General features: G+C 38.9%; 1 protein-coding gene across 4 annotated transcripts in view; it reads left to right on the forward strand.

Moving 5' to 3' along the window:
* Positions 1 to 1,475: 1,475 nt before the first annotated feature.
* cdh23 (cadherin-related 23) overlaps positions 1,476 to 25,624 on the forward strand; it is a 124,739-nt gene continuing 100,590 nt past the window's right edge. For 3 of the 4 annotated variants that reach the window (XM_088384577.1, XM_088384579.1, XM_088384580.1), the window contains exons 1-3: positions 9,011 to 9,097; positions 9,578 to 9,668; positions 11,757 to 11,831. In XM_088384577.1, coding sequence (XP_088240703.1) covers positions 9,050 to 9,097; positions 9,578 to 9,668; positions 11,757 to 11,831 — 214 coding nt within the window. In that variant the 5' untranslated portion in view covers positions 9,011 to 9,049. Of the gene's footprint in view, positions 1,688 to 9,010; positions 9,098 to 9,577; positions 9,669 to 11,756; positions 11,832 to 25,624 lie in introns of those variants that run through there. The other variant, XM_088384578.1, reaches the window with a different exon arrangement.

The raw sequence follows: 25,624 nt of genomic DNA on the forward strand, positions 1-25,624 counted from the left end.
GATGGCTACTGTGCAAGATCAAGCCACTCTCACAATTCAATGTTTTGACACGCAATTAGCAATTAAGTCTAAAAAAGAAAAAGAAAAGCTGTGCCAGTGTTAGGAGGCCAAAATGTCCTCAGCCTCAGGCACCATGACAGCTGTTTGGTCATTAGCACCCTACTGCACTGCTCAGGCTGGCTTTCACTTGGTGCATAAACACACAGCTGCTCCAAGTTGAAAGTTGGGTAACATGTCCATAATATGAACAGCAGTGAGCAACGGGTTTTATTTCTTCTGTTAAATCTGAGATAACATTGGAGCTAAAAACATCTTCCGTAGCTGCATCCTCCACACCATCATCATTCTACAAGTACACTCGATTATTCACTCTTTCCAATTTGTCTGCAAAACCAGGTTCAGCTGTCTGTCCTTCTGATGGTCTTATTTCTAATTCTATCCAACTTGGTCACTCTTAATCGTAGTATTTAAATTTACTGTTAGGATTCGATGCACATAACACTTTACGAATCACCATTCAATAACTCAAGTAAAGTGAGCTGAAAAATATGTATTGAAGATCTATTTAAACGCGTCTTATTTGATTAAATGCACAAAATGCAAGGTTAAGACGAGACAGTCATAGCCCACTGACTGAAAATAGGAGCGCATGCAGTAAATTAAAATTCCACTAGAGGGTAGCACAACTTAAGTGAAAAAAAATCACCTCTGATCACAATATAGTTTGTCTTTAGATTAAAGCTGAATGATTCATTTATGTTGAAATTAACAATGAGTAATTTATTACGCCACCACCACCACCAACACTACAACCCATAACTTTCCTCTGATCATCAGCAGTGCTATGATATGAATGGTCATGTATGACATTACTGTAAGCGCAAACTTATCTTGAAATAGTTTAATCACCCTACACTAGATGGCGCTATTGTTGTGGCAAAAAAGACTGCTTTCAACACAATAATAATAATCATCATCATCATCATATAAATAATAATAATAATATTAATAATAATAATAATGATAATAATAATAATATAATAATAATGATGATGATGATAATAATAATAATAATAATAATAATAATAATAATAATAATAATCATGACAAATTGAGAGCCAATTCTATCCACGTGTCAGACACACCCACCTCAAGGTAATCAAACTGCAAGTGAAATCGAAACATTGGGTCTGCCTCTGTGAAAGTTTTCATGGTTTTTCTTCAGCCCCTACTGTGTTACGCATTTTACCAAAAATTGAATTGTTCTTATGCAAAAGCACTGAAAGCATCTAATACAGGAACAAACTTTGTGCTTAAGTTACTGTTTTTGATCATTATTTTTATTTTATATTTTTTTGCCACAATTTTGAGTAGAAACAATCACTCACCTGTTTCAAAGCGTTATCAGTTGTTACTTCAAGTTGTATTACGAGCTGCACGCTTTTGCAGTGCGTACATGCTTTTGTAGCTTTGTGCGTGGCTCCTTTGCAACATGGCGAGTGTGCATTGGGTGATGACCAGGGCGAGGTGCACGGTGCTCGAGTCAAAGCAGCGGGAGAGATAGTGTAGAGAGGCAGGGAGGGAGAGAGCGAGGAAAAGAGGGGATCACATTCTTAGTGAGGCGTCACAGCGGGACAAGAGATCCAATCTAGAGGTTGTCAGCCAAAGACGGACCCGGACGAGGAAGGTAGGATTAGAATGATTTTAGCCTAATTACCATCATCATCAGAGCATTATGTAGTTGACTCCCCTGTGGGCTTGACTGTTGCGTTGGAGCGCGTTTTTTGGGGGTCATTTACTTAATAGCGCATTTCTTGCGCATTTTAAGCCACGTTTATTCAACACTTTGGATTTGTTTTACTATACTTGTAAATGATCCTAAACATTAATTATTTTTAAATGGCATGGCAGTTTAATGTGATGACAAAGTACATTCGAAGTTTTCTTACAACTTCTGTTATGCAGACTCGGGCGTAATTAAGTGGCGAGTAAATGGTTGATAGGGCGCATGCGCGGTCAGAGGTGTCAGGTGAACAGCATTATCTCAGGTAGCTGCACAGTGACTTCAGATGTGCCTGCTGGTGTGCACTTATTTATTTATGCATCTGTAACTCGATGCGACTTTAGTTTAATTCGGTGATGGCTCCACAGTTTTTTATTTTAAATGCAATTTTATGATAAAAGCGTGGTGTTACTTTGTTTGTTTTCATTGGGTCATTCATTTGCAGATAATTTCCCTTTTATTGAGTCCAAAGTATTTATTAAAGTTAATACAACATTAGTGAAGACGTGTTTGATGCAAATTGGAAAAATGATGTATGTATGTTTTTAAATGATGACGCAGTTGATGACAGCAGACTCTATTAGATCTTTGGACAGAGTCATATCAATTTTATTTAAGTAGGACATACAAGCAGAAGTAAAAAGAATACGTAGGGCTAAAAAAATCAAACCTATATATTCTTTACATTTAATTTACAGTTATTCTACTCTGTTTATTGTTGATGAAACTTACTGGCTAGACATAGCCTGTCTTGGTTTTATTTGCTGGTTGTCACTCCTGTTAAATCTAAGAATAGGAAAGACTTATATTCTAAACAGATGTGTAAAAGAAATATTGTTATTGTTGGTATTAATTGAAGAAATACAGGTTTTATGAGTGTGATACGCTGCAAGCTACAGCCTTTTTTCTTATTTGTTATGTAGTGAGCGTATGTCTCTGACTCTTGGTCTCTCTGAGTGTCACTCTCATTGAGCGTCGCACTCATGAAATTCATTCAGAATACGAAAAAAAAATCTCAAATGGAGAGTCCATATCTGACATGCTGACTGACAGACTCAAATGAAACACAATATAAGGAAGAGAGGACTGTGCATTATGAGGTCCCGGAGAGGAGGCAAGGCAATGTGAGCTCAAGGAAGGACTTCAGTGTTATCAAATTGGAAGAGGCGTAAAAGTGTCGAGTGGGGAAAGGGAGAGAAGGAGATGTACGATGTGGAGAAACTTGTTTATTTTGTGGTGGTTGCTGGAATGGTGCCTGTAATAATTCTTGTTGCGTTGCCATGTGGAAGTTGTGATGAGCTTGCATCCTTTGGGGATGGCTCAGCATTCATTGCCAGAGTCTGAAGACTTCTAAATATAAACTTGTTTTTTACATATATGTATTGGATTAAATCAGACTATGGCCCCAAAAATATATGTTCTTTATCTTTATTGCTGTAATGTATGTGAATGGTTGGTTATGGATTTGTAGATGCGTTTAAATTTGAATAATGTTATTGAACATATCATTGGATGCACTTGCACAATTAAAAATGCCTGTTAAAATTCCATCTGCAAAGTTAACTGTGCTCTTGATGAGCATTATGAGAGATGTAAAAGTAACAATTTAAAGTGGAAAAATGTAACAAGTATCTATTAAGTTTGCAGTAGAGTTCAATAATGAGTCACACGACAAAGTGTTTCTGTTTAGGTCTGCTCTGTACAGTAAAAAAAAAAAAAAATCAAAAGAAAACACAGTGATTGTTTAAATACTTTTGAAGTCTCTTAAAATATTTTGAATATGTGTGGCATTGATTCCAAGTAACTATTTATTCTAATGACTTTTAAGTTCTGCCCAGCCTCTAACCAAAATTTAGCTGTGATTGGCTTCATCTTTGCGTCATCCAAATTAGAAGTGTGAACAAAATGGATGGATGGATTAATCATTTGGACATCCGAAGGTGAGCGATGGATTCATTTCATTGTGCACAATTTAATCTCTGTACGCCCACAGCATATAATTTCATGAATCATATGTACGCTTCTGTGGAACTAAAGTCTGCCATAAAACAAGCAAGCAGCAACTTAAATGGCGGCGGTGTGTGACAAATTCTCATTTTTATATTCACTCACGGAATGCTGTCCAGAAATGTGACTGTAATGGTAGGTGGTGACCCAAGACAGTGAGGGTGAAATATAAGGGGGAGAAGGGAGGTGAAGTGTTTAGATGCAAAGGTCATCTGTGCTGAAGACGACCTCCTAAATGGTGTGTTTTGACTTTAGCACAAGATAAAAAACCATCAGCTGTTACAAGGGCGCTCAGACTCCACGCCGATGTCGAGAGAAACAAAAGGAGATGAATGAGTTTCTACAGGCCATTGTCTGCCCTCTGACACTGTCTGTTTGTGTTTATGTGGTCTTCTGTACACACAGGCCTCTGCTGCAAATAAGCTGATTGCAAAATATGATGGTCAAGAGACTGTAGTTGATAAAAAAACCCACAAATTGACTAAACCACGATTGACTAAAAAAATCAATCACTGAACACTATAGATTATTAACACTATTGAATGTGCTTCTTGACACAATGATAGCAGCTTTTAATGCAGTGCCGCTTGAGCGATCAAAGGTCAAGAGTGTTTCATGTTTTTTTTTCTTTTGGCCTTGCTGCTGACATGTAGAAATCTTTTCACAATTTCTTTACCTTGTATTGAAATTATTGACCGTAGATGATGACATTGTTAAAATCTTTGCAATTGGGCATTGATTAACGTTTGTCTTAAATTATTGGACTGTTTGTCCAGCTCTGGTCCTTGAAGGCCACTGTACTGTGTGTTGGAGAAGAGAGACATCAAAAACGTGCAGGAAAATAGTTCTCCAGGACCAGGTTTGCTCACACAGTTGTTCACAACTTATTGAATTGTGCCCCAACCTTGCTTATGAACTGCTGAGCCTTTCAGGGATGCTCCTTTCATTCCCACTCAAGGTAATACATGTTTACATCTACCTGGTGTTTTAGAGCGTTCCTCAACTTCAGCATTCCAACAGTTTGGCCATGTCTCAGCATTCTCAGGCATAAAAAATAAAAGAATATTGGACCCAAACAACATAGACTAACCAACAGTTTGAAAAAAGAAATATACTGCATTGTGTTTGTTGTGTGTTCAATTGAATGATCGAAAAGGATTCACACATCATTGTATTTCGTTTTACGCAACTTCATTGGCTTTTGTAGTCAGCATTACAGTGTTTGACCATATCGTTTTATTCATGAAGTACTACATGATCTGCTGTCAAAAATGTCACCATGTCATTCAAATGAGCTTTGCCGAGTCAGCCTTTAAGTGTCATGTCATGTTTGAGATAAAGAGATCAGGAAGGTGGGACAGAAGTCATTATGCAAGCTCATCAGAGCAGCACTGCACCGTCATCCCACTTGACAAAGCCGAATGTCTTTTAATCTTTCTGATCACCGTGCTAATGACTGGCAGCTTTTTCATGGGCGCAGAAGAAAGATCATTGATTTGCTGGGATAATCCACAACTGAGGCGTACTTCTTCAAGTAATAGGACAGCTTTTGAGGTTAAGGCCAATCAGAAATAATGGCCTTGAAATCAATAATTTGCTGTAATTCTGAACAAATAGCACAATTTCTTTGGTGATATCCGCATATTACTCACCTTGTACAGCCTTAATCACAGATTACCCTTAAATATAATGTAGAACTCATTAAGTAGACATGGTGCTAGATTAAGATGTACTGTGCTCAGTGGGGGCCATATGTGTTCTCAATAGTCAAGTCAAGTCAAGTCAAGTTTATTTGTATAGCCCTAAATCACAAACAGTCTCAAAGGGCTTCACATAGCCAAAAATTGACAATTATTCTCAAAGCATCCCCTGATCATAAGCTCCCAAAAGGGCAAGGAAAAACTCAAAAAACCCCTGCCAGGGGAAAATGAGAAACCTTGAGAAGGGACCACAGATGGAAGGATCCCCCTTTCAGGATCACCAGGTTATAATGGATGCAGAGAGTGCAAAAGTAATACATAATATGAAAATCAATGAAAAAATGGATGTCGGAGGTGCCCTCGGTTGTCCTGGCCGTGTCTTCAAGGGGGTTGAGCTGCAGTTCCTTCATCTTGAATTGGTCCCCGAGAATCCAGCTAGCCGCGATCAGCTTTTGAGCCACCTAACCCCCTCCCCAGCCGGGGAGGGGGTGGGCAGAGAGAACAAAACAAACTCCGGCCAAATCGGCCATCACAAGTTAGTTAAATAATAGTTAATAGTTAATAGTCTATATTTAGTTCAGGGCTACCTACAAGATACTGGATTTAATTTAATATACCGTATTTTCCGCAATATAAGGCGCACCGGATTATAAAGTGCACCTTCAATGAATGGCCCATTTTAAAACTTTGTCCATATATAAGGCGCACCGGATTATAAGGCGCACCTTCAATGAATGGCCTATTTTAAAACTTTGTCCATATATAAGATATATACATTTGGCCCGCGGGCCGGACTTTGGACACGCCTGCTGTAGTGGCTCAATATTGGTCCATATATAAGGCGCACCTGTCGCACTGTCGGCTTTTGAGAAAATTGGAGGTTTTTAGGTGCACCTTATAGTGCGGAGAATACGATATCCAAAATAGTTCCATCTATCCATTTTCACTTGTCCTCATTGGGATACTTGGTGATTTGGTGTATAGCACAATTCATTTTGGGTTGGGTGCCTTCTCGCACTGGTTCTCAGCCAATCACAAAGTTTTCCCAGGTGACCCCAAACCCCTTTCGTCCAAGTTTGATCCACATCTGATGTGACCAAGAGCAGACGAAATTACGTCTTCTCAGCCCAAAACAACCCAATATAGATTCTGTAGTGGCAAAAGAATTTGAATTGACCTGCTGTATGAACAAAGGCTAAGTAGACATTGAAAGTGACAGACGATCAAAACAAATGACAAAAAAAGGCAGTGTGGGACTGGCGTGAGAAGCTGTCATGGATGAAGGAGGTGAGCATAAGATGAACGCGGACCCTGGCAGAGAAGTGAAGACTTAATAAATTGTGACAGTATAGTCAGCGGAGTGGCACAGTACCACGGTGGGGAGCAGCTTGCATCAGCATTCACCCCGCTGCTTAGTCCTGTCCTACACAGTTTAATTGCCGCATCCATAAGTGAGTGAGAGGAACATCCCAGCATGTCCTAATAGTGTTTTTACACCAATCACTAACCTGTGTGCATGCCTCACTTAATTGGATTCACCTCTGCTCAGTTGGCTGAGATGTGCCATATACTCATACAAATGAATAGAAACAAGACCACTAAAAGGTGAAATGGTAGTATTTGCCCAGTATGCCCCCTGAATGGTTACACATACAAATACTTGAACTCTTGGAAATGTAGAAACAAATTGACTTTTTTTTTTAATCAGTAAAATAATTGAAGGAAATGAAATGGACTGATGGCAGCATGTCACAGTGGCTAGCATATCGGCAATTTCTGTGAGTAAGCCTTGACCCAGCCTTAACTAATATCAGTGCACACATCATGTACCGTATTTTCCGGACTATAAGGCGCACCTTCCATGAATGGCCCATTTTAAAACGTTGTCCTTATATAAGGTGCAGCGGACTATAAGGCGCACCATTAATGCATCATGTCAGATTTTTAATCCAAATCAAATCATTCTCCATTTTATCTTTTTTATTTCAACTTCAGACCCAACAAATTCCTTTATAATCACAAAATAATGATCCATAGTCTTTTTGATTCATGATTCATAGTCTTCAGCAGACAACTTATGATTGATTTCATGACACAATGCGTCAGGCCAGTTTAAATTTAGGAATTTGGTCCATATATAAGGCGCACCGGACTATAAGGCGCACTGTCGGCTTTTGAGAAAATTTTAGGTTTTTAGGTGCGCCTTATAGTCCGGAAAATATGGTACTTGTTTTTGTCCCATATTAAATAGGAGAAATTTTTTTTGCAATTTTTTTAAATAAACAAATGCAAATATTTTCTATGCATTGTTACAGTATGTGAAAAAACAATCCAATAAGACAGAGAAAATCAATTGAAAGCAAACATACAGAGGCATTTGCTATAATCAATATATTTCATCTCCTTAATATTATTTTGTAAATCTTCGTTTTGTCTGAATTTAATCCCACGTGGTACCTCTAAAAGCACCACTATGAATAGACAGAAAGCGGCAACATAAAGGAGCATGTGCATTTTATATTTTACTGAGTGCATATCTGTATTCTTCTATGTTATAGTCAGATAAGTAGAGGGAAAAACAGGTATGTGCTTTGCGTTCAAAAGCTACCGTCATCTGAAACACTGAGGGCACTTGGGAGTTGAGGAATTTAGAAAGATAACCCTTCAAAATTAAATTGCCAACATTTAAGATTGGTCAGTATTGCAAGGCTGCACAAGGACATTGGTCAATTGTAGAGGGAAAATATAAGAGTAAGATGAACAACATGAGTGTTTGTGGGGGTGGGGATGGAGACAGACGTTATGAAAGGGTTCGCAGACCTTCAAAATCTGTCTGAAGTGTCTCAAATTCATCTATCCAAAGTATTATAAGTAAGAACAACCTGCTTTGTGCCATAATGATCACTTTAATTGAGCCAACGCATGGAATAGCATTTCAAATTGCGGAAGCACAGACTTGCATTATGGTTAAATTATTAAAAGTGAAAAAGTATGTCTCAAGTGAGCAATGAACTATTTCAACAAGACTGAAAGTTCACTTTTACTCAATTGCTTGAGGAGACTGGCAGAATTAGGTAGAACTGAGAATTAAACCACTGATTATAATAATAATGCCAGAGACGAGTGGACCGAGGGAAGCAGGCTAGGTTGGGGTCTATTTAAAATAAAATTGGAGGATACCAGAAACAAGGGCAAGTGCAGGCACTGGAGCGGGTAAACCGACTTGCACCATGAAGTGACAGGCTTGGGACAAGGTTAGAAAAAGAGAGGCGTGGAACAAGGTGATGACAAAACAGGTGACGGACAAACTGGTGAACACAACAATGACCTTTACTTGGGCAGGTGATATGTTATAAATGGCCAAACGGGTAAAGGAAAAGAAATACCTAGGTGAGGGCATGCACAGATCAGGAAAACAATGACGACAAGCTAGACAAAGCACAAAGGAATATCAAAGTCAGAATCGGGAGGGCAATTAAAAAGTTCAGGCCATACTCTTTGAAATCGGAATAAGGTTGATTGTGTGAAAGTCAAGGATGGAGGGAGGGAAGGACTGAAAATGATCATAGGAGGCTCAAAAAACACTGGACGCAGACGAGAGGCACAGGTAGGAACGAACAAGAGGACTTATTGTCTGAGGGGGCTTTGTCGGAAGGCCGATGGTGAGCGAGCAGGCAGAGGGTGTGTGCTTCCCGCTGGGTCTCGGTCATTCTCTCAAAAACTGGTGCGGTGGAGGCAAAATGGCAAATGGATCCAAGTGAAGAGAAAAAGGCAAGACAAGACAGGTGTGGATCTCCTCAAATATCTTTCAATTTCAAAATGAAGTGCAAACGAGGGAGCTGGTATTAGGATCTAAAATTAGGAAGGAAAATTTAAAAAAAAACAAGAAACTAAGTGAAAGTACAAAACAGTGGAGAGATGACAGGACGAAGCTTAGCTTTACTACATGGAAATCAATCAATGCAAAGAACATAAACACTCGTATCAGAATATGAAGTTTTACACATCTTTACCAATATCGAATCGTGAATTATGAAACACATGAAAAAGTCAAGGACCAAATGTTTTTTGTGTGTGTGTTTTTCAGGTGCAGGTGATGTCATTGAGTCTGGGCATTGGTAGCAGGATGACATTTGCCAAGCTCTTTCTTCCTTTCCTTATTCTACATTCATGTGAAGGTGAGCTCTTCTGTTCATTAATATTCATTTTGAATTCAGCAAAGACTATAGTTTCCATTCTAAAGACGCAGTATCCATTTTGCTATATAACTTAGTCACCATAAATCCCTTTAAACGACGCCCTAGATGATCTGACTAGATTAGCAAATTAGTTCCCTAATGCCAGAAAGAAATCGGTGAGATTCAGAATTACTGATGTGTATAATTTGTCGCTGAATTAGATTAAAAAAATCATCTATCTGTCAGATATAGTAGTTGTTACAAATAAAACATTTTAATTGTAAAAACCATTTGTTCAATGTAACAATTTATCATCAATCATCTTTTTGGACAATTTCTCATAACTACTCCGAGAGGATTCTCTTCCGTCACAGCAAATAAAGCTACCTTGTACCTTTAAGGATGCATTTTGCTTTCAGACAGTGCCGTTGCTTTCACATTTCATCATTTGTGCCAGCCTTTCTTCTTTCTGTTCTCCTTGTTCCTTATGTGCCTTGTCTGCGATTGTCCTACAAACTTCTTCAGAATGTTTTTTGTGTTCTTGCTGAGTGTGCCCTACGAGTGTCTGAGTCGGACATAGTGAAGGAGCTTTAGTGCTGTGGAAAGTCACGCTAAACGTCTCACAGTGACAGGCAGGAGACACATCCAATCACACGCCGCGGTGAAGCAGTAGAGAACGTTATTAAGTGACTGCCACAACATGTTTCCATCAACCGCCATGAGTTGATTTTCTGTTGTTGTTTCTTTTTGTTTGTTTTAATAACTGGACCCTTGTGCCGTTTCTTATCTGACACCTTGTGTTTGCATGCTGGTTTTGTTCAGACATCATTTTTCTCCCTTTTGCTCTCTCCTCATCACCTTCACCTTTCTCTTGTCTTTACCAATCCATTAGCACATTGCCCTTGCTCGTCTGCTAAACTAGATAGATGATCGTTTCCGTAATTATTTACCAGCAACAATTTATCTGCATTTCATGATGCAAGCATGACATTTGGTCTCGCGAAACCCGTTTTCACAAATTTGTAGAGTTGTAGTAGAGGATGCACTATGGAGGGTATAAACAATCGTAGAGAGCTAATTAATAATCAGACAGACATTTTTTCAGTGAGAACATTTAAACAGGATAAAGCAGCTGGTCAGGTTGTGGCAATAATGTGACTGCCACGCATAACTTCATTACCATTAGTCTTTGTTCAATGTACGAGGATTCAACACACGGCCAGTGACTAAAAAGTTGGTCATTGATGTTACAGCAATACAGATGCAATTATAGAAAAATGTGGGGATACAGATAGATATCTCCTGGCTCATATGTCTATCATTCTTCACCTAAATAAAGTAATGGGTTTTGGAAAGCTAAGAAAAGTTTTTTTATTTTCAAACTTCAGGTCGAAGCCAATGCGTTCAGTGGAGTCTTCAATTTTATTTCTCTCTCACATCAATGAACAACTTCACATTCTGCACCTTCTGCATGTCAAAATGGCAATGGAAATCTTATTGTATATTTTAATGAGAAAAGAATTATAATTTATTTATGTAGCTCATTTTATTTATTCGAATCTCTATTACCCTAAGACACCCTAAAGTTGAATTGAGGTGTTGTTGTTATTGTTACTTTAAATATTTACATTGGTCTTTAAAGATGAAGAAGTATCAAAATAAATAACAAAAAACAAACAAACATTAGATTGATCCATTACATATTTTGCGTTAAAAAAGCATAATGGACATTGTGTTTGACAATTTGATGTTTTGAATGATAGTAAATTAATCAATGTTTGGATGTTTAATGTAGGATTTCATTCAAAGTAAAAGTAAACAAATGTAGTTACAAAACGTTAACTGTTTTTCTGGTTCCTTGCAAAGGTTCTGATAATATTCCCATAACCTGTATGTCTCGAACCACTCATAACAATGGCATGGCAAAATCCTGATCAATGATTGTGAGGTGCTTTGGAGTTTTCTCACTTCACACATTAGCTAATACTTAATATGACTCCTAAAACGTGCAGTAAAATGTTGAAAAAAAAACATCAAAAGTTTTGAGGCTATAATAGGAATACCTGCTTTTTCTTTCCCGCCTCACAGGATCCAACCAGCCTCCACGTTTCCTGAACTACTTTTTCTCGACGTACCTTCTGATCTACGAAGATATGCCTGTTGGTGAGTCAGTGTGGGCTGTCACAGTGCTCTACATCTCGTACAACTGTACATTGAAGAAAGTACCGTAAAACTATCTTTGTCATCTCTCCTCTGAGTATTGTGAACATAAACTGAGAAAGAAAACAAGCCAAAGGGTGTGAAAATAAGATGGGAGAGTGATCGCAACCAGCTGTCTTCTATCTGGATGTTTTTATGTGTACCTACTGAGAACAGGAATAGATTTCACTTTTGACTGTCAGCGCTATAATCCTGGGGTAGTCCGATTTTTCAGACTGGTACAGATATCGGTGATGATCTTAATACAGTATAGTATTCGTATAGTGAAAGTATTGTGGCGTAGCTAAGTAAACCATCACTAAGAGTCCTCTATAACATTTATTTGATGTCATTCCTGGTGGTTGGAGAGATTGACAGAGCAATTTGATGATGCTGGAATCTCATCGTCTGCTGATTTGTCAAAAGCCAGGAAATCTTTTTTATTAGATTGATCTCAAGGGCAGGGTTTTTTTTTTTTGGTTCTTGTTTTACTGTGTGTGTGTGTACCATGACATTTCTGCACTCCTAAAAACAGTGGGGTGGCTCCTCAAGGCCTGTTTTCTCAGATTTCAATCATCCGAGTTGTTTATATGCTGCTCACTAACAACTTGAAGGACTTTTTCTTTACTCATGAGTGAAGGACGTCACGTCTTCATTATTATTGCAAGCAATCTGGACACCTTTGCTCTCATCATGTTTATCATTATCATCTTAGTTGTCTCTTCACTGCTGTAGCCGGGGAAGGGCATAGTTACAGTGTGAGGCAACAGTACATCATCATCATCATAACCCTAAAAGCGGTGTCAGGTTTTGGCAGAGGTCCATCATTTTTTCCAGCTTGTGTATCAATAAAGGCTCGGGTTGTGTTGTTGGGTGCTGCTCATTTCCCGAGCTGCTCCGTCTGGGTTGCCCTCTGACCATGAATCATTGTGTCCTCTAGCAGCTGGGCTGTGCTCCAGGACAGTACAATCCAGCGGTCCAAAGCTCTGTCAGTCATGTCCCTGGCCCAGCCAGTGATAGATTCTTCAGCGGTGTGATGATGAGGGTGGGCCGAGAGATTGAACAGTGACTGTTTGTCAAGATTATTGTTTATTAGCTCAGCAGATGTCCTCGTCCGGTAGGCATTCTAATACATAAACACATGAGGTCCTGCACAAACACACAAGCAACTGCTTTCACGTGTTATGTGAGCGGTGGGTGTATTATGTCCTAAGTCACTATCCAGCAACTAATACAGAAGCATTGAGAGTTGTTTCAGGGCTAGAGTTGGTCTCCGGCTTGATTTGAAGAGATTAACACACTTCTTAGTTGAGTGGAAAGATTGGAGGTCACAGTGGGGGTGGTTAAATTAATAGCCGTGTTCCAACTACTGTACCTGGCCATTATTTTTGCTTTTAGCTTTAAACGCATTGTGTATCTGTCTGACTTCTTGGACAAGAAATGGCGTGACAAAGGAAGGTGATCAGATATCCATAGCCACTCAAGTTGCTAGGCAGTTTGTTTGACTCCGTGATGAGGTAACAGCATAGGGTCTAAGTCACAGGTGTCAAACTCAAGGCCCAGGTGCCAGATACATGATCTTATGTGGCCTGCGAAGACAAATTGTGCATCAACTTCGTGTGTCATTACTAGAATTGCAAATTGTATTCACTTTTAATATCTTTATTTTTTTAAATATTTGACCAGTTTTTACTCGTCTGATTTGTCAGTTTGTTTTGTAGCTTTTACTGTATATAATATGAGGTATTCATACATTTATTTGGGTTGACAGTCATAATGGCCCGTTAAATTTTAAACGTTAAACGTTAAATTTACATGCTGATAGACTGTCTTGATCTGATTTTAGTTTTGTACGCTAGAAGTCATCATTTTTAACCCATCTGTACCATGAATGGATGAACTAAGGTCAATAGCAGGGGCTGCTCACCCATTTGGAAATGTAGGCACATGCTAAGTGGAAGAATAGAATTAGATATAAAGATGCCCGATTAATAATGACAAAACCAAATAAGCAGAGGTGGGGGAAGACTTGACTTTGACCATTACATTTGGTGGCATTGTACATCATAAATTAAAGACAATGCTGTGTTTACTTATTTTGTAAGCAATTGTATCCTCTCTGGTTATAGTAGGTCAAATCCATGCATCTTGGCTCCCCACAGATTATTTTTTCAATTAAATATGTATATGCACTGCTAATTAATTATTTCTTCACAGAGGCTGACAATGTGTATCAGCTTTGAAATCGTTGTTCTGGTTTACTTCTTTATAATTGCACTCTTGCTGATCTTCAAGCACTTTCATTCAATGGGTTTTGCGGTCAATTTAGAAACAATGATTGGCTGTCAGTACTACTAAGAGCCACCAAATATGTACGTATGTAGTTTATTAAGTGTATGCAATTTGATCATCTGCTAGTATACAATGGCAGATTGATGACAGTTTAGCATGTCAGGATTTGAATTCCATAATTAGACGTTAGGAACACTTTGATGAAATCCTCTCATCTCGAACTGCCTTTTGCCATGATCAAGCAGATTAGGCTCTTTTTTTGAGCATAGTAATTACAGTAACTTTCAGAGACAAGACTATATTTGTTTGAAATTAGATACTTCAATCCACTAGTGAAGTGGTAGGTCAGTATTTATTGTACTTCAATTTCTAATGATTAAATTAATCAGATTCAATTGGAACCTTTTATTCAGTGAATCAAAATTCATAGAGAATGTGAAATTCACTTGTGAAGTATGAAGCCCAAGAGGAATGATAGCAAAGAGATTACACCTTGTGCAAATGATTCTTTTGCATGATCTGTTTCAAGATGCAAACATCCCATACAGATCCGCTCCTCCAAACTCTGCTTTTGTGATTGTAAATACCTGCAAATTTAATTATTATGGTGGTATTCCTAATTCAGCAATGATTAAGGAGTTGCAAGTAGCCCCAAGGAAGGAACATGTTTACAATGTGTCTGTTCTTGCTGCAGCCAACTCCCCTGCTGACATCTACTGAAGGCACACTACATTTTAACTATTGCTTGTCAACACTCTCCAATGGTCTTCCTCAGCTTTCTCCTTCGATATAAATTGATTGTGCAGCCTTTCTGCACTGAAAACAAATCACTATAGCAACCGGCTGTCGTTAGAAGCTGAGCGCTGGTTAGAATGCTTACTTATTGTATTTTCCCAAAAGTGGCAGTCCATATATTTGGCCCTATCTCCCCGTATATTCACGATATATATACAGCCATGCGTCGGCATAAGTATCCGGAGTCATTAACTGATTTGAAAAAAGTAATTATGGGGTTTCTGGTTTCTTAATATTTTCCACCATTCGTTATAAGTACTTAGTTGGTCGGTTAAGTCATCTTTTATCCAGTAAATGCTAAGCAATATTATTTTAAGATGTCTGTTGGCTCTATTCTTCGAGATGTTGAGTGGTGTTTAATCAAAATCAGTGTGAATATGAAATGACTCAGAGAGCATGTTTTGCCCAAGACAGACTTTACCTAAGACTTTTCCGCCTGTCTGCTTCCATAGATCAGGTAATCTAAAGCTCAAATGAATATAAAACCAAGCGGGGGATAAAACAGAATGAGCTATGATAAAATAAAAGGGTAATCAAGGTAAAGAGGAGGAGTTGGGAGAAGAAGGCAAACGCTTCTCTTTTGAGTGGATTCACGTTTTTCTGGGATTCTGGCCAGTATCCAGGGCCATCTATCCATGCTCTAGATATTGATGACTGACTACATAGGCTCATGCAGGAGTCTGTTTACGCTCCCACATTCAGCTCTCATTTAGTCCAATTGGCATGAGATGTGTCTGTCCTCACGTTTTCTGCCAGCTTCAGCTCTCTCTGTCATCGTTTGTGAGTTTGAGTTGGTGGATGAGCTATGAGAATTACAGTGGCTGCCTCTTCCTTACCTTTACAAATCCTATCTATCACCTGCAGAAGGCAAGTACCCATTCCTGTGGAGGTTTGAACTACCTGATCTCTGCGGGAGATTTAGTCCCAACATATTGGGCAGATATTCTTAATGACTTCTGCTTTTTCTTGCCTACCTCACTTAAAAGGATTCTCATCTCCTTACTTCCTGTTACAGCTTTCTACTGTCACTTGGCTGTCCCACACTTTAATGTCAACTGACTGCCACTGATGAGGGACCTCTGTTTTGGTTTAGTCAATCATCTCTTATCTCTAGCCCATACCTTGCTCATTCATTCCTTTCCCAGGAATAATGGGGTGCATAGCTCAGCAGCGTCTGCAAACACATCATCCATCAGGCATCGTGCACGATTTTCTCAGCACGTGATTCGTTAGTGTCATAATGAAGCATCTCGAGGCTCAGGATTCTCCATATTCCATTCAGGTCACAAGACAAGTTATCTCAAGGCACGTTTCAGGGAGCAGAATTGAACCGCTTCGACATTAATCTGTTGGCCCTTGTGCTAAGCACAATACTCAGCAAAACAATGTAGCAAATAACTCTTGTACTATAAAGTTAGGAATTATTTAGTTTAACAAGGCTATCCTTGAACTTATAAACAGATTCTTTAGTTCAGTCAATAAAAGTTTTTAGTTGTTACCTTGCTGACAGTTTCGACTGCTACTCCAGTCTTAGCAGTCAAAACTGTCAGCAAGGTAACAACTAAAAACTTTTATTGTCTGAACAAAAGAATCTGTTTATATTCATAACGTAGACATGAGGAATCTCATCGAAATAACCTTGAACTATTTTAAGATCCCTCGAAGAAACCACATACGATTTTTCTTAGTCGTAAACAATTGTTTGCAGGACTGTAAAATGGTCTCTGTAGAAAACACTCATTTTACACATTGTAATTATTATTACTCTGTATTTCTTACTTTTTCACTCTATAATTTAGATCTCTGAGGGACTTGGGATCTTATTGGATTGTCAACTGATTTAGTTCTTAGTTTCTGAATTTACAACTTTGTCCCAGTGGAGTTAAAACCTCTGCTGAAGTAATTGAGTTTTGTGTAACTGCTAGAACAATTTGCTTAGGAATTTGAAATTAACTGAATGATACTGTAAAGAAGACTGCTGCAACTAGTTTTTTTTATTTATTGGCTATGTTACAATAACTGTCAATAACAACAGTGATGGTTTTGTGATTATTGTTTAAAGCAGGGGTGTCAAACTCATTTTATTCGCGGGCTGCATTGTAGTCATAGCTTGTTTATAATAAATGTAAATAAATGTAAGAACACCTCATATTATATACAGTAAAAGCTACAAAACAAACTGACAAATAACTTGTTTTCAAATCAGACGAGTAAAAACTGGTCAAATATTAAAAAAAAAAAAGATATTAAAAGTGAAGACAATTTGCAATTCTAGTAATGACACAAATTTGATGCAGAATTTGTCTTTGCGGGCCACCTAAAATGATGTGGCGGGCCGTATCTGGCCCCCGGGCCTTGAGTTTGACACATGTGGTTTAAAGGGAAAGTGAGAAACAAGGTGGTGATTTGTAGGGTTGCTATATAGGAATATATAACATCTGGAGTAAGAGAAGGAGAGTGATGCATCATGGCAAATGTCCTTTCAAATGCCCTTTCAATCCAGGAATATAACAGCAAATCTAAGAAATTACAAAGGACTGTAAATTTCTCAATGTATTGATTTTTGTTTATCGCTATTTCTGCTCATCAGTCATTGTTCTTGTTTTATGACCGTCCACGTGAGCCTTTCTGAATTAAACACGTTTTGTGTAGAAATTGATTAAAAGTACAAATAGTACATCTCTGTAAGTAATAGGCGTTATTTTGCATTCTGTGTATGGAAGAAGCGTTGACGGCTGTAATAAAGATGCCTCCCATGTGCCGCTTCAGTTTTGAATTAGAGGCAAAACAAAAAAAGGGCAGACCGTGACCAGCCATGACTCTCCTACGTTTTCAACTGGCTCTCACAATTGGTTTGCATTTGTATTTTCAAAGTGCTGTTAGTTAAAACTATAACAGGTCACCCTTTATATTAGTGTCTCGCAACGATTTCACCATTTGGCCTCCTTTTTGTGACATGTCGTGGAATTTTGAATGCAAATGGTTTAAGATGTTTTAGAGACAACAAAATGTAGAGATATCTACCCCCTCTCTCGAATGGAAACACATATTGCTTCTTTTCTGGTTTCACATTTTCTGTATAATGACCACGTCGTTTGTTTCTCTGACTGCAGAAGCAAGCCAAAAAGCCGCTGGCTGTGTGTCTAATAGTATTGTGGGTGTTAAAAGTTAATTGAAATCGTGTGAGGGAAGGCAGCGCGATACCAGGGTGAGCAGTGTTGCCAATGAGCCAATCACCGAGCTGACTTGCATCGATGTGATACTAGCAGAGCGCAAGCTCTCAGACATTTGTACTCATGACCAATTCAAGGTGTACCTCTCACCCAAAGTGAGCTGGGATAGACTGCATCTTGCAACCTTGAACAGAAGAAGCAGTTGAAAATGAATGAAGTTTATGGTAACCAAATGTTTTGTGCTCTAGGCACATCAACATTTGTTGGACTTCAAAGTGCATTGTTGCGTTTAATGTCTTACACAGTTGTGTAGATCCGATAAAATTATTAGCCCTGCATCCTTTTCATGGCGGTCATTTATATGGCTGTATATATACTGTTTGGACACATTTCAAACAGCACAGCATTTTTTTTTTTAAATTAATTCTCTCAAGTTTTCTGTTTTGGATGTATGTGTGCGTGCATGTTTATGTGTGTGCAGGCATTACCACATTCTCCATTACAAAGAGGGGCATTGCTGGATGGCAGATCAGCTTTTTGCAGCTGCTTATCTGGCCCAGCTGGGTCACAGCTGATACCAGCCTGAGCCACACTGAGCAGCTAACCTGGAAATTGATGTTTCACATCACCAACCACCCCTTTTTGCTCCACTGCAGGCCAGCTATAGGTGTGAGTGGAGGGAATGCATTGCATACATGTTGGTGTGACTGATATACTCTAGTTCATCTTTTGTGTACCGATCATGACTCAAGTGAAGCTATGCTGCGATGTGATTGTTAAAAAGGTCTCATCAAGTATTTCTTCTGCAAATGTAAGTCACATTTTTGCAATATCAAATTAGAAACAAATCTGTATTTTTGGTTTGAAGAGGTTGATTTTACATCATGAGGAAATTGAGCATTCAAATTTCTTTGTCAACTCTGGAGAGGTCTGTTCTGATTGAAACGTTTCTTTCATATGGTCTTCGCCGCTATGCTGCAGCTCAGTTCAAAGGTGTTGGCAATTTTCTTATAGCCAGCCATTTTATTTTGCGTGCTTTTTTTACTTAGATCCAAAGAAATTTCTTTGGCAGAAAGTGCCATACTGAACATCCAACGAATAAAGAAAAGTGTGAGAGCGATATCACCAAATTAACACAGCCGCCTCCCATTCACACAGGAAAATGAAAAAACTGGGATCACTAATGGGTCACATGAAAACGGGGAGGGAAATGTCTAATTGGGTCCATTTTTGACAGTTTCACTTGATGTTATAATAAAATCTGTTCCATAATACATAATGGCTTTTTTATATAGAAGACATTTAATGTACAGTTCTGCAATCCTCGCATTGTAGCAAAGTTTTGACCACTTTAAATACTTTTGACCCTGATCAAGAAAACGTAATGAAAAATGTTTTTAATCAGAATTCCAGCTTCTCTTTCTTACCTAAACAAACATGCGTAAAGATGTGCAAAATACACTTTGGTTTCTATAAATGTGCTCGTCAGCTAGCTTTTCAAGACATATAAACTTTTTAGTTCCACACGTTTGTTTTGAAGGTAGGGAGGGAGAGAAGCTGTTACTGTCCAATCATCTTTCTCACATTCTTCATGTTCTTCTGTTGTCTCCCTTTACAGATTGACCAAGAGGTCAATTGCCAATTTACCAGTGCCATTGTCTTCTAACAGGCAACAATATCAATTTTGGCTAATTGGGACCTGCAGCTAATGAGCACTGCACGTAATGACTTCATTTATAATCTATAGAACAAGTCTGGCATATTACAGAATGAAAAAAAAAAAAAAAAAACGACTGCAATAGTGTAGCCAGACTTCAAAATTCAATGGACATGTGGCACACAAACATACTGTATTTTAAACACAAATATACGCATCACACATTTCCACTTGTAGATTACTGGAATCTCTTCTCATTTTGGTCTTCTCCCCCCCTAAGGACCGTCACGGATCAAGTGATGCGACCAAATGATGCGCCCACTGAGCTGCAAATGCTTTTCACGAGTAACCAACCGCTGACAACGAGTTTTGCTGTGATTCAAAATTTGAATTTCAAGAGAACAACAAATATCATTATTTAGGTGAATTGTAAACATGGCAGCAACATGTGTAGAAGTAGCTCAATTCTTGCTTGGCCACAGGCTTTGAAGTCAAGGTAGATGGGTTTGAGTCCCACAACAAACCAAAATGTACAAAAGTCAACTACCGTGTTTTCCGCACTATAAGGCGCACCTAAAAACCTCCAATTTTCTCAAAAGCCGACAGTGCGCCTTATAATCAGGTGCGCCTTATACATGGACCAATATTGAGCCACTACAGCAGGCGTGTCCAAAGTCCGGCCCACGGGCCAAATGTATATATCTTATATATAGACAAAGTTTTAAAATGGGCCATTCATTGAAGGTGCACCTTATAATCCGGTGCGCGTTATATATGGAGAAAGTTTGAAAATGGGCCATTCATGGAAGGTGCGCCTTATAATCCACTGTGCCTTATAGTGCGGAAAATACGTTAGTTTTTGTAAAGGTGCTAGTCTGCTCTCTGCCACTGGTGCTTTCGAGCATGGCAGCATCCCCAAGACACCTTCTCAAGTGGTGTAACACTCTTAGTGAACCGCTTTTACCCTTAATCACTCCTTGCATACCCGCATATATGTGATCTGGTTCTATTTTTGTTGCGCAACACGAAGTATACACTGGAGTTGACTTTCCCCCTGAGGGACATCAATAAGTAATTCAGAATTTTAATTCACTTTAATTAACTCTACCTATAATTTCCCATGCACAAAGAAAAAGTAAACCGTGCGCAGTGCTCAATTGAGCTATCTTGACCAAAAGCCAATCGAATACCCAAACTCTCTCCTTTCCTTATGGACCTTTGCTGTCTTTGTATTATTACCTACAGCGTCCAGGACAATCCGCTTCTTTCTTGTCAATTGTTCCATGTTGTAATCATAATAAATAATGCTCTACAGTACGTACACGAGCAGCCTTAAAACGTTGCTTCCAGATAAGAACACCAGACATCGCCATTAGTTTGGTTCGCAGTTGTTCAGATCAATCACATTTGATTGCTTCGCTTGATGTGAGGCGGCTTATACGTGCATGTTTTTGGAATGAATTGGTATCTGGAGAATACCCACACTAGTATGGGGAGAACATGCAAACTCCACACTGAAAGGCCTGAGCCTTGATTTGAATTTCCAACCTCTGAACTGTGAGATGGATGTGATAACCGCTTGTCCATTATGCTGACATCTTCTCCTCAGAAGAAAGTAAATTTGGCATTACTTTTGGTAAAATAAATAAATAAATAAATAAATAAATACAATTAAATTTAATTATATATAATTAATTATATATAATAATTATATATAAATACAAAAATATACTCAACCACTCTACAGTTTACCCTGCCACTCCTCCAAGTTTGGCTCGCATAGGTTTCATTTTTGCATTTCTTGTTAGGCAGATAATAAAAACGGATAGATACAAGAAATTCCCTAATTCAAATGATGCTTCAACTGAAAAACTGTTACTGTTCTACTTACGCAGAAAATCCTTATCCAAATGCGTGCGGGTAAAGTCACCCGAGGACCAATTCAAGAGAATCGGAATGCACGGCATGTGGAAAAGAAAGGCAAATAACAAATAAGCACATTATAATAAACTGAGCAGCAAAGTTAAATGTTGAGAACAGAGCACGGTAGTTGGAGGACTGGACTGGCATCACAATGTGTCACTGTTGATGGACATTTGTTGGAGTGCTGTGCTTTTGGATGGATGTCGAATGACAGTGACTGAGCAGACTGGTTTGGCTGTCACTCTCGGACCCTCGGAACCACATACCCACCCACCCACCTATCCAGTCCAATCAGAGTCGCTTGCGTCTGTCTGTCTAGCCTCAGCAAGCAAAATGAAGGCTGATGAGAGGATAAGAAAAACAAGAGAGAGCGTGAAAGGGAATACTAATATAGAAACAAGGGGCATGTTACTTGTGCGATTTGAGAGGGACCAGAGCTGCATGTGAATTTGTAGTGGCAGGTCTGTCTCTCTTCAGCACCGATGACTGTCCGATAATGTCCCTTACTGTCCAACTTGACTCCCAAAGTGATTGGTTAGTCATATCCTTGTCACTCACTGTTTTCATCATTGCGCTATTTGAATGCATTAAAAAAATAAATAAATAAAAAAAAACAAGAGCAGAGAATTTTTCCTATGTCCACGACTGACATGAATCAGTCCAGTTGGATAAGGGGTGACAAAGTGATTCAAATCAGAATCAACTGCACTATATAGTCTACATCACAGGTGTCAAACTCAAGGCCCTGGGGCCAGATACGGCCCGCCACATCATTTTATTTTATCAAATTCGTGTGTCATTACTAGAATTGCAAATTGTCTTCACTTTTAATATCTTTTTTTTAAATATTTGACCAGTTTTTACTCGTCTAATTTGAAAAGGAGTTATTTGTCAGTTTGTTTTGTAGCTTTTACTATATATAATGTGAGGTGCTCATACATTTATTTGGGTTGACAGTCATAATGGCCCTCCGAAAGAAGCTATGACTACAATGCGGCCCGCGAAAAAAAAGAGTTTGACATCCCTGGTCTAAACTATACTTATTCACTAATTCAACACCCTGTTTTGCACAGCTTTGTCATCAAAATTCATATCTGTTAAATCAATTATCATTTGTCTAAATGTAAATACTGCACAGATTTGTTTATAGCATGCTCAAACATATATCCAAAACTAGGGTTTCACTCCAGGATAAGTTTGAAAGTTAGAAAAGACTGTAAGACCCTGAAGTTGTGTGCTGTCTTAAGGGTTCCAGCGGCCAGATGAGAAAACCTTTCAAAAGAGTGGGCTGGAGGTAAGGGATGGACAGCTGTGCGGGAGAGAGCACATGAAAGAGAGCAGAAGGTTAAGCAGACAGCTAGGTTTGTTGTCAGATACTGCCAACAGTGACCCCTTTTGTGTGCATTAAAGAGAGTGTTGATGGCCCACCTCCTTGTCCTTTTAACGTCTGGTCAAAAGCTACAATATGGTTGAAACTGAGCAGTTTTAGCAGCTAGCTGCTGAGACTGAACAGCATTCGGTTCATCTCGCAGCGCCAGTGCTACCTACAACTCTGTGAAAATAAATCTTTACTGTTATAAATACAATGTAATGTTAGCCAACAGCTTCACTACTGTTTGAGCTGCTGGAATCGTTTTGCTTTTGCAGACATAAAATATATGCATGTTTTTTATGTATACTTAAAGCTATAAAATTGATAGCACACTTATTTTTCCTTTAACTTTCAAAATGCATGATGCCCCTTGCTGTCGACTGAAGTTCACATAACTTGTAATCAGGTCTCACGTAACATCCAATCATGGCTTGGATTGTAAATGTCACATGATCAAACTCAGAAACATATAGAAACTGAAAAGTTAAAAAAACAAAACAAATAATTGTCTATTGTAGCTTGTACTGTTGGAAAATCAGTACAATCAATCAATAAGTGTCTCAACCGTTTGAATCTGCTCTTTGTCTGATCTCAAGTACAGTCCAGTTTAGGAGTGTGCATTTCTCTAAACGAGAACGATTGGAAAGGTTGAGGGTATTCTCCGACCATCCGTGACAGATTCAGTCATAAATCTGTTGGATTAATACACAGCCTCCCAAGGACTCCAGTGGTTTGCGTTGTGATACACAGGAGTGACTTAAAGCCAGACTCTTGACACTATTTGTCTTCAAAGCTCATTGCCTTTGCAGTTATTGATGTCACGCACACAATCAAACACCAGAAAAGGACGAAGAAATAAGAAAAAAATTTTTGAAAAAAATTGTGTATTTGTTTTAAGTTGTCCTGATATTTAAAGATCATTAAAATCAAAGAAAATATCCCAATTCCACTTCACGAATATATTTTTCTTTTTATTTCTAATTTGTTTTCAACCTCAGGAGTTGTGTTGTTGATAGTTTTATTTTATCGACATAAAGGCTTGCAAACACGCTCGGTTGACTCTTTCGTTCTCTCCTTTTTATTGCCCGTTGTCTAATTGACCTCCCTGGGGAAACTACTCGCCATAGACGTCCTTATCAAACGGAGAAATGGACTGCCTGCATACAAGCTTCTCTCTTCTATTAATGATGGCCCCTAAACACACACACCTATGGAAATCGAGGTCCAAGCACATTTCTGTCCACCCCACAATAATAATTTGAGTAAGATCTGCTAAGTTTATGTCCTCATCGACATTGCCTCCCTGAAGGTACCCAAATTCTTCTAACATTAACTTCACTTCACAAAAGGCACAGGAAAGAAATGAATTCATTTCCATTGTGTTTTCTGTGAAAATAGCAAAAGCACAATATATTTTGGTTTTGACTGGAGGTAACTGTCCTAGAGCTCTTACAAGGATGAGTCAGAATTGGCACTGGAATCCCATGATGTAATCTGACTTCCAAATGACCTAAAAAGTGCTTTGTTTCATCCATCCATCCATCCATCCATCCATCCATCCATCCATCCATCCATCCATCCATCCATCCATCCATCCATCCATCCATCCATCCATCCATCCATCCATCCATCCATCCATCCATCCATCCATCCATCCATCCATTTTCTGTACCGCTTGACGCTGTGGGGGTCGCGGGCGTGCTGGAGCCTATCCCAGCCTTCATCGGGCAGTAGGCGGGGGACACCCTGAACCGGTTGCCAGCCACTCGCATGGGACACAGAGGCGAAAAACCATCCGCACTCACACCTAGGGGCAATTTGGAGTGCTCAACCAGCCTACCATGCATGTTTTTGGGAGGAAACCGGCGTGTCCGGAGAAAACCCAAGCAGGCACATGGAGAACATGCAAACTCCACACAGTGTGCGGTGGATGTGCCAACCAGTGCTATTGTTGTTTTATAGACTTCAAAACTTTAACATTTAAAAAATAAAGAATTTCATAGTAATTTTGGCATCAATGTTTGACAGTGAAGGGACAGAGACTAATATATCTCAAGTGTTCTAAGTGGGGATCAATATTACATCATAGATGTTGATACAGCTTTGAGTACACAGTTTCATTTATTTAAATGCAATAATCCATAAAGTAACTTTAAGATAAGGTAAGGTAAGCAAAATTGCTGCACTGAATCAGCTCATGCTGCCAGTGAGCTGAGGTCAGTATTTGCCTGTTTGAATTTATGATGGAGGTGATTGATGTGAGCCAGCGTGGCTTTAGCCAAGCTTCACTTTGGCATGGCTGATGTGTTTGAAGGTTCTTTTTGTCTGTAGATGGACACCGTGGTAACATGAGTGGCAGCCCTCTGACTCATCAGACTGACGATTGTACGACTTGATCCCTGAAGCTCAGTGGCTCTGCCTTTTCAATTTTCATCAAGTATTTATCATGAGATAAATATCCAAATCCCTCTCCCTGCTTTCTTCACTGGAGGTATCTTTCTTTTTGTTTGTCCCTGCTATGAAAGGTGTCCTATAGGGAACATCG

This window comes from Syngnathus floridae, chromosome 9, assembly GCF_059516105.1.
Source record: "Syngnathus floridae isolate MCC-2025c chromosome 9, RoL_Sflo_1.0, whole genome shotgun sequence".
NCBI lineage: Eukaryota > Metazoa > Chordata > Actinopteri > Syngnathiformes > Syngnathidae > Syngnathus > Syngnathus floridae.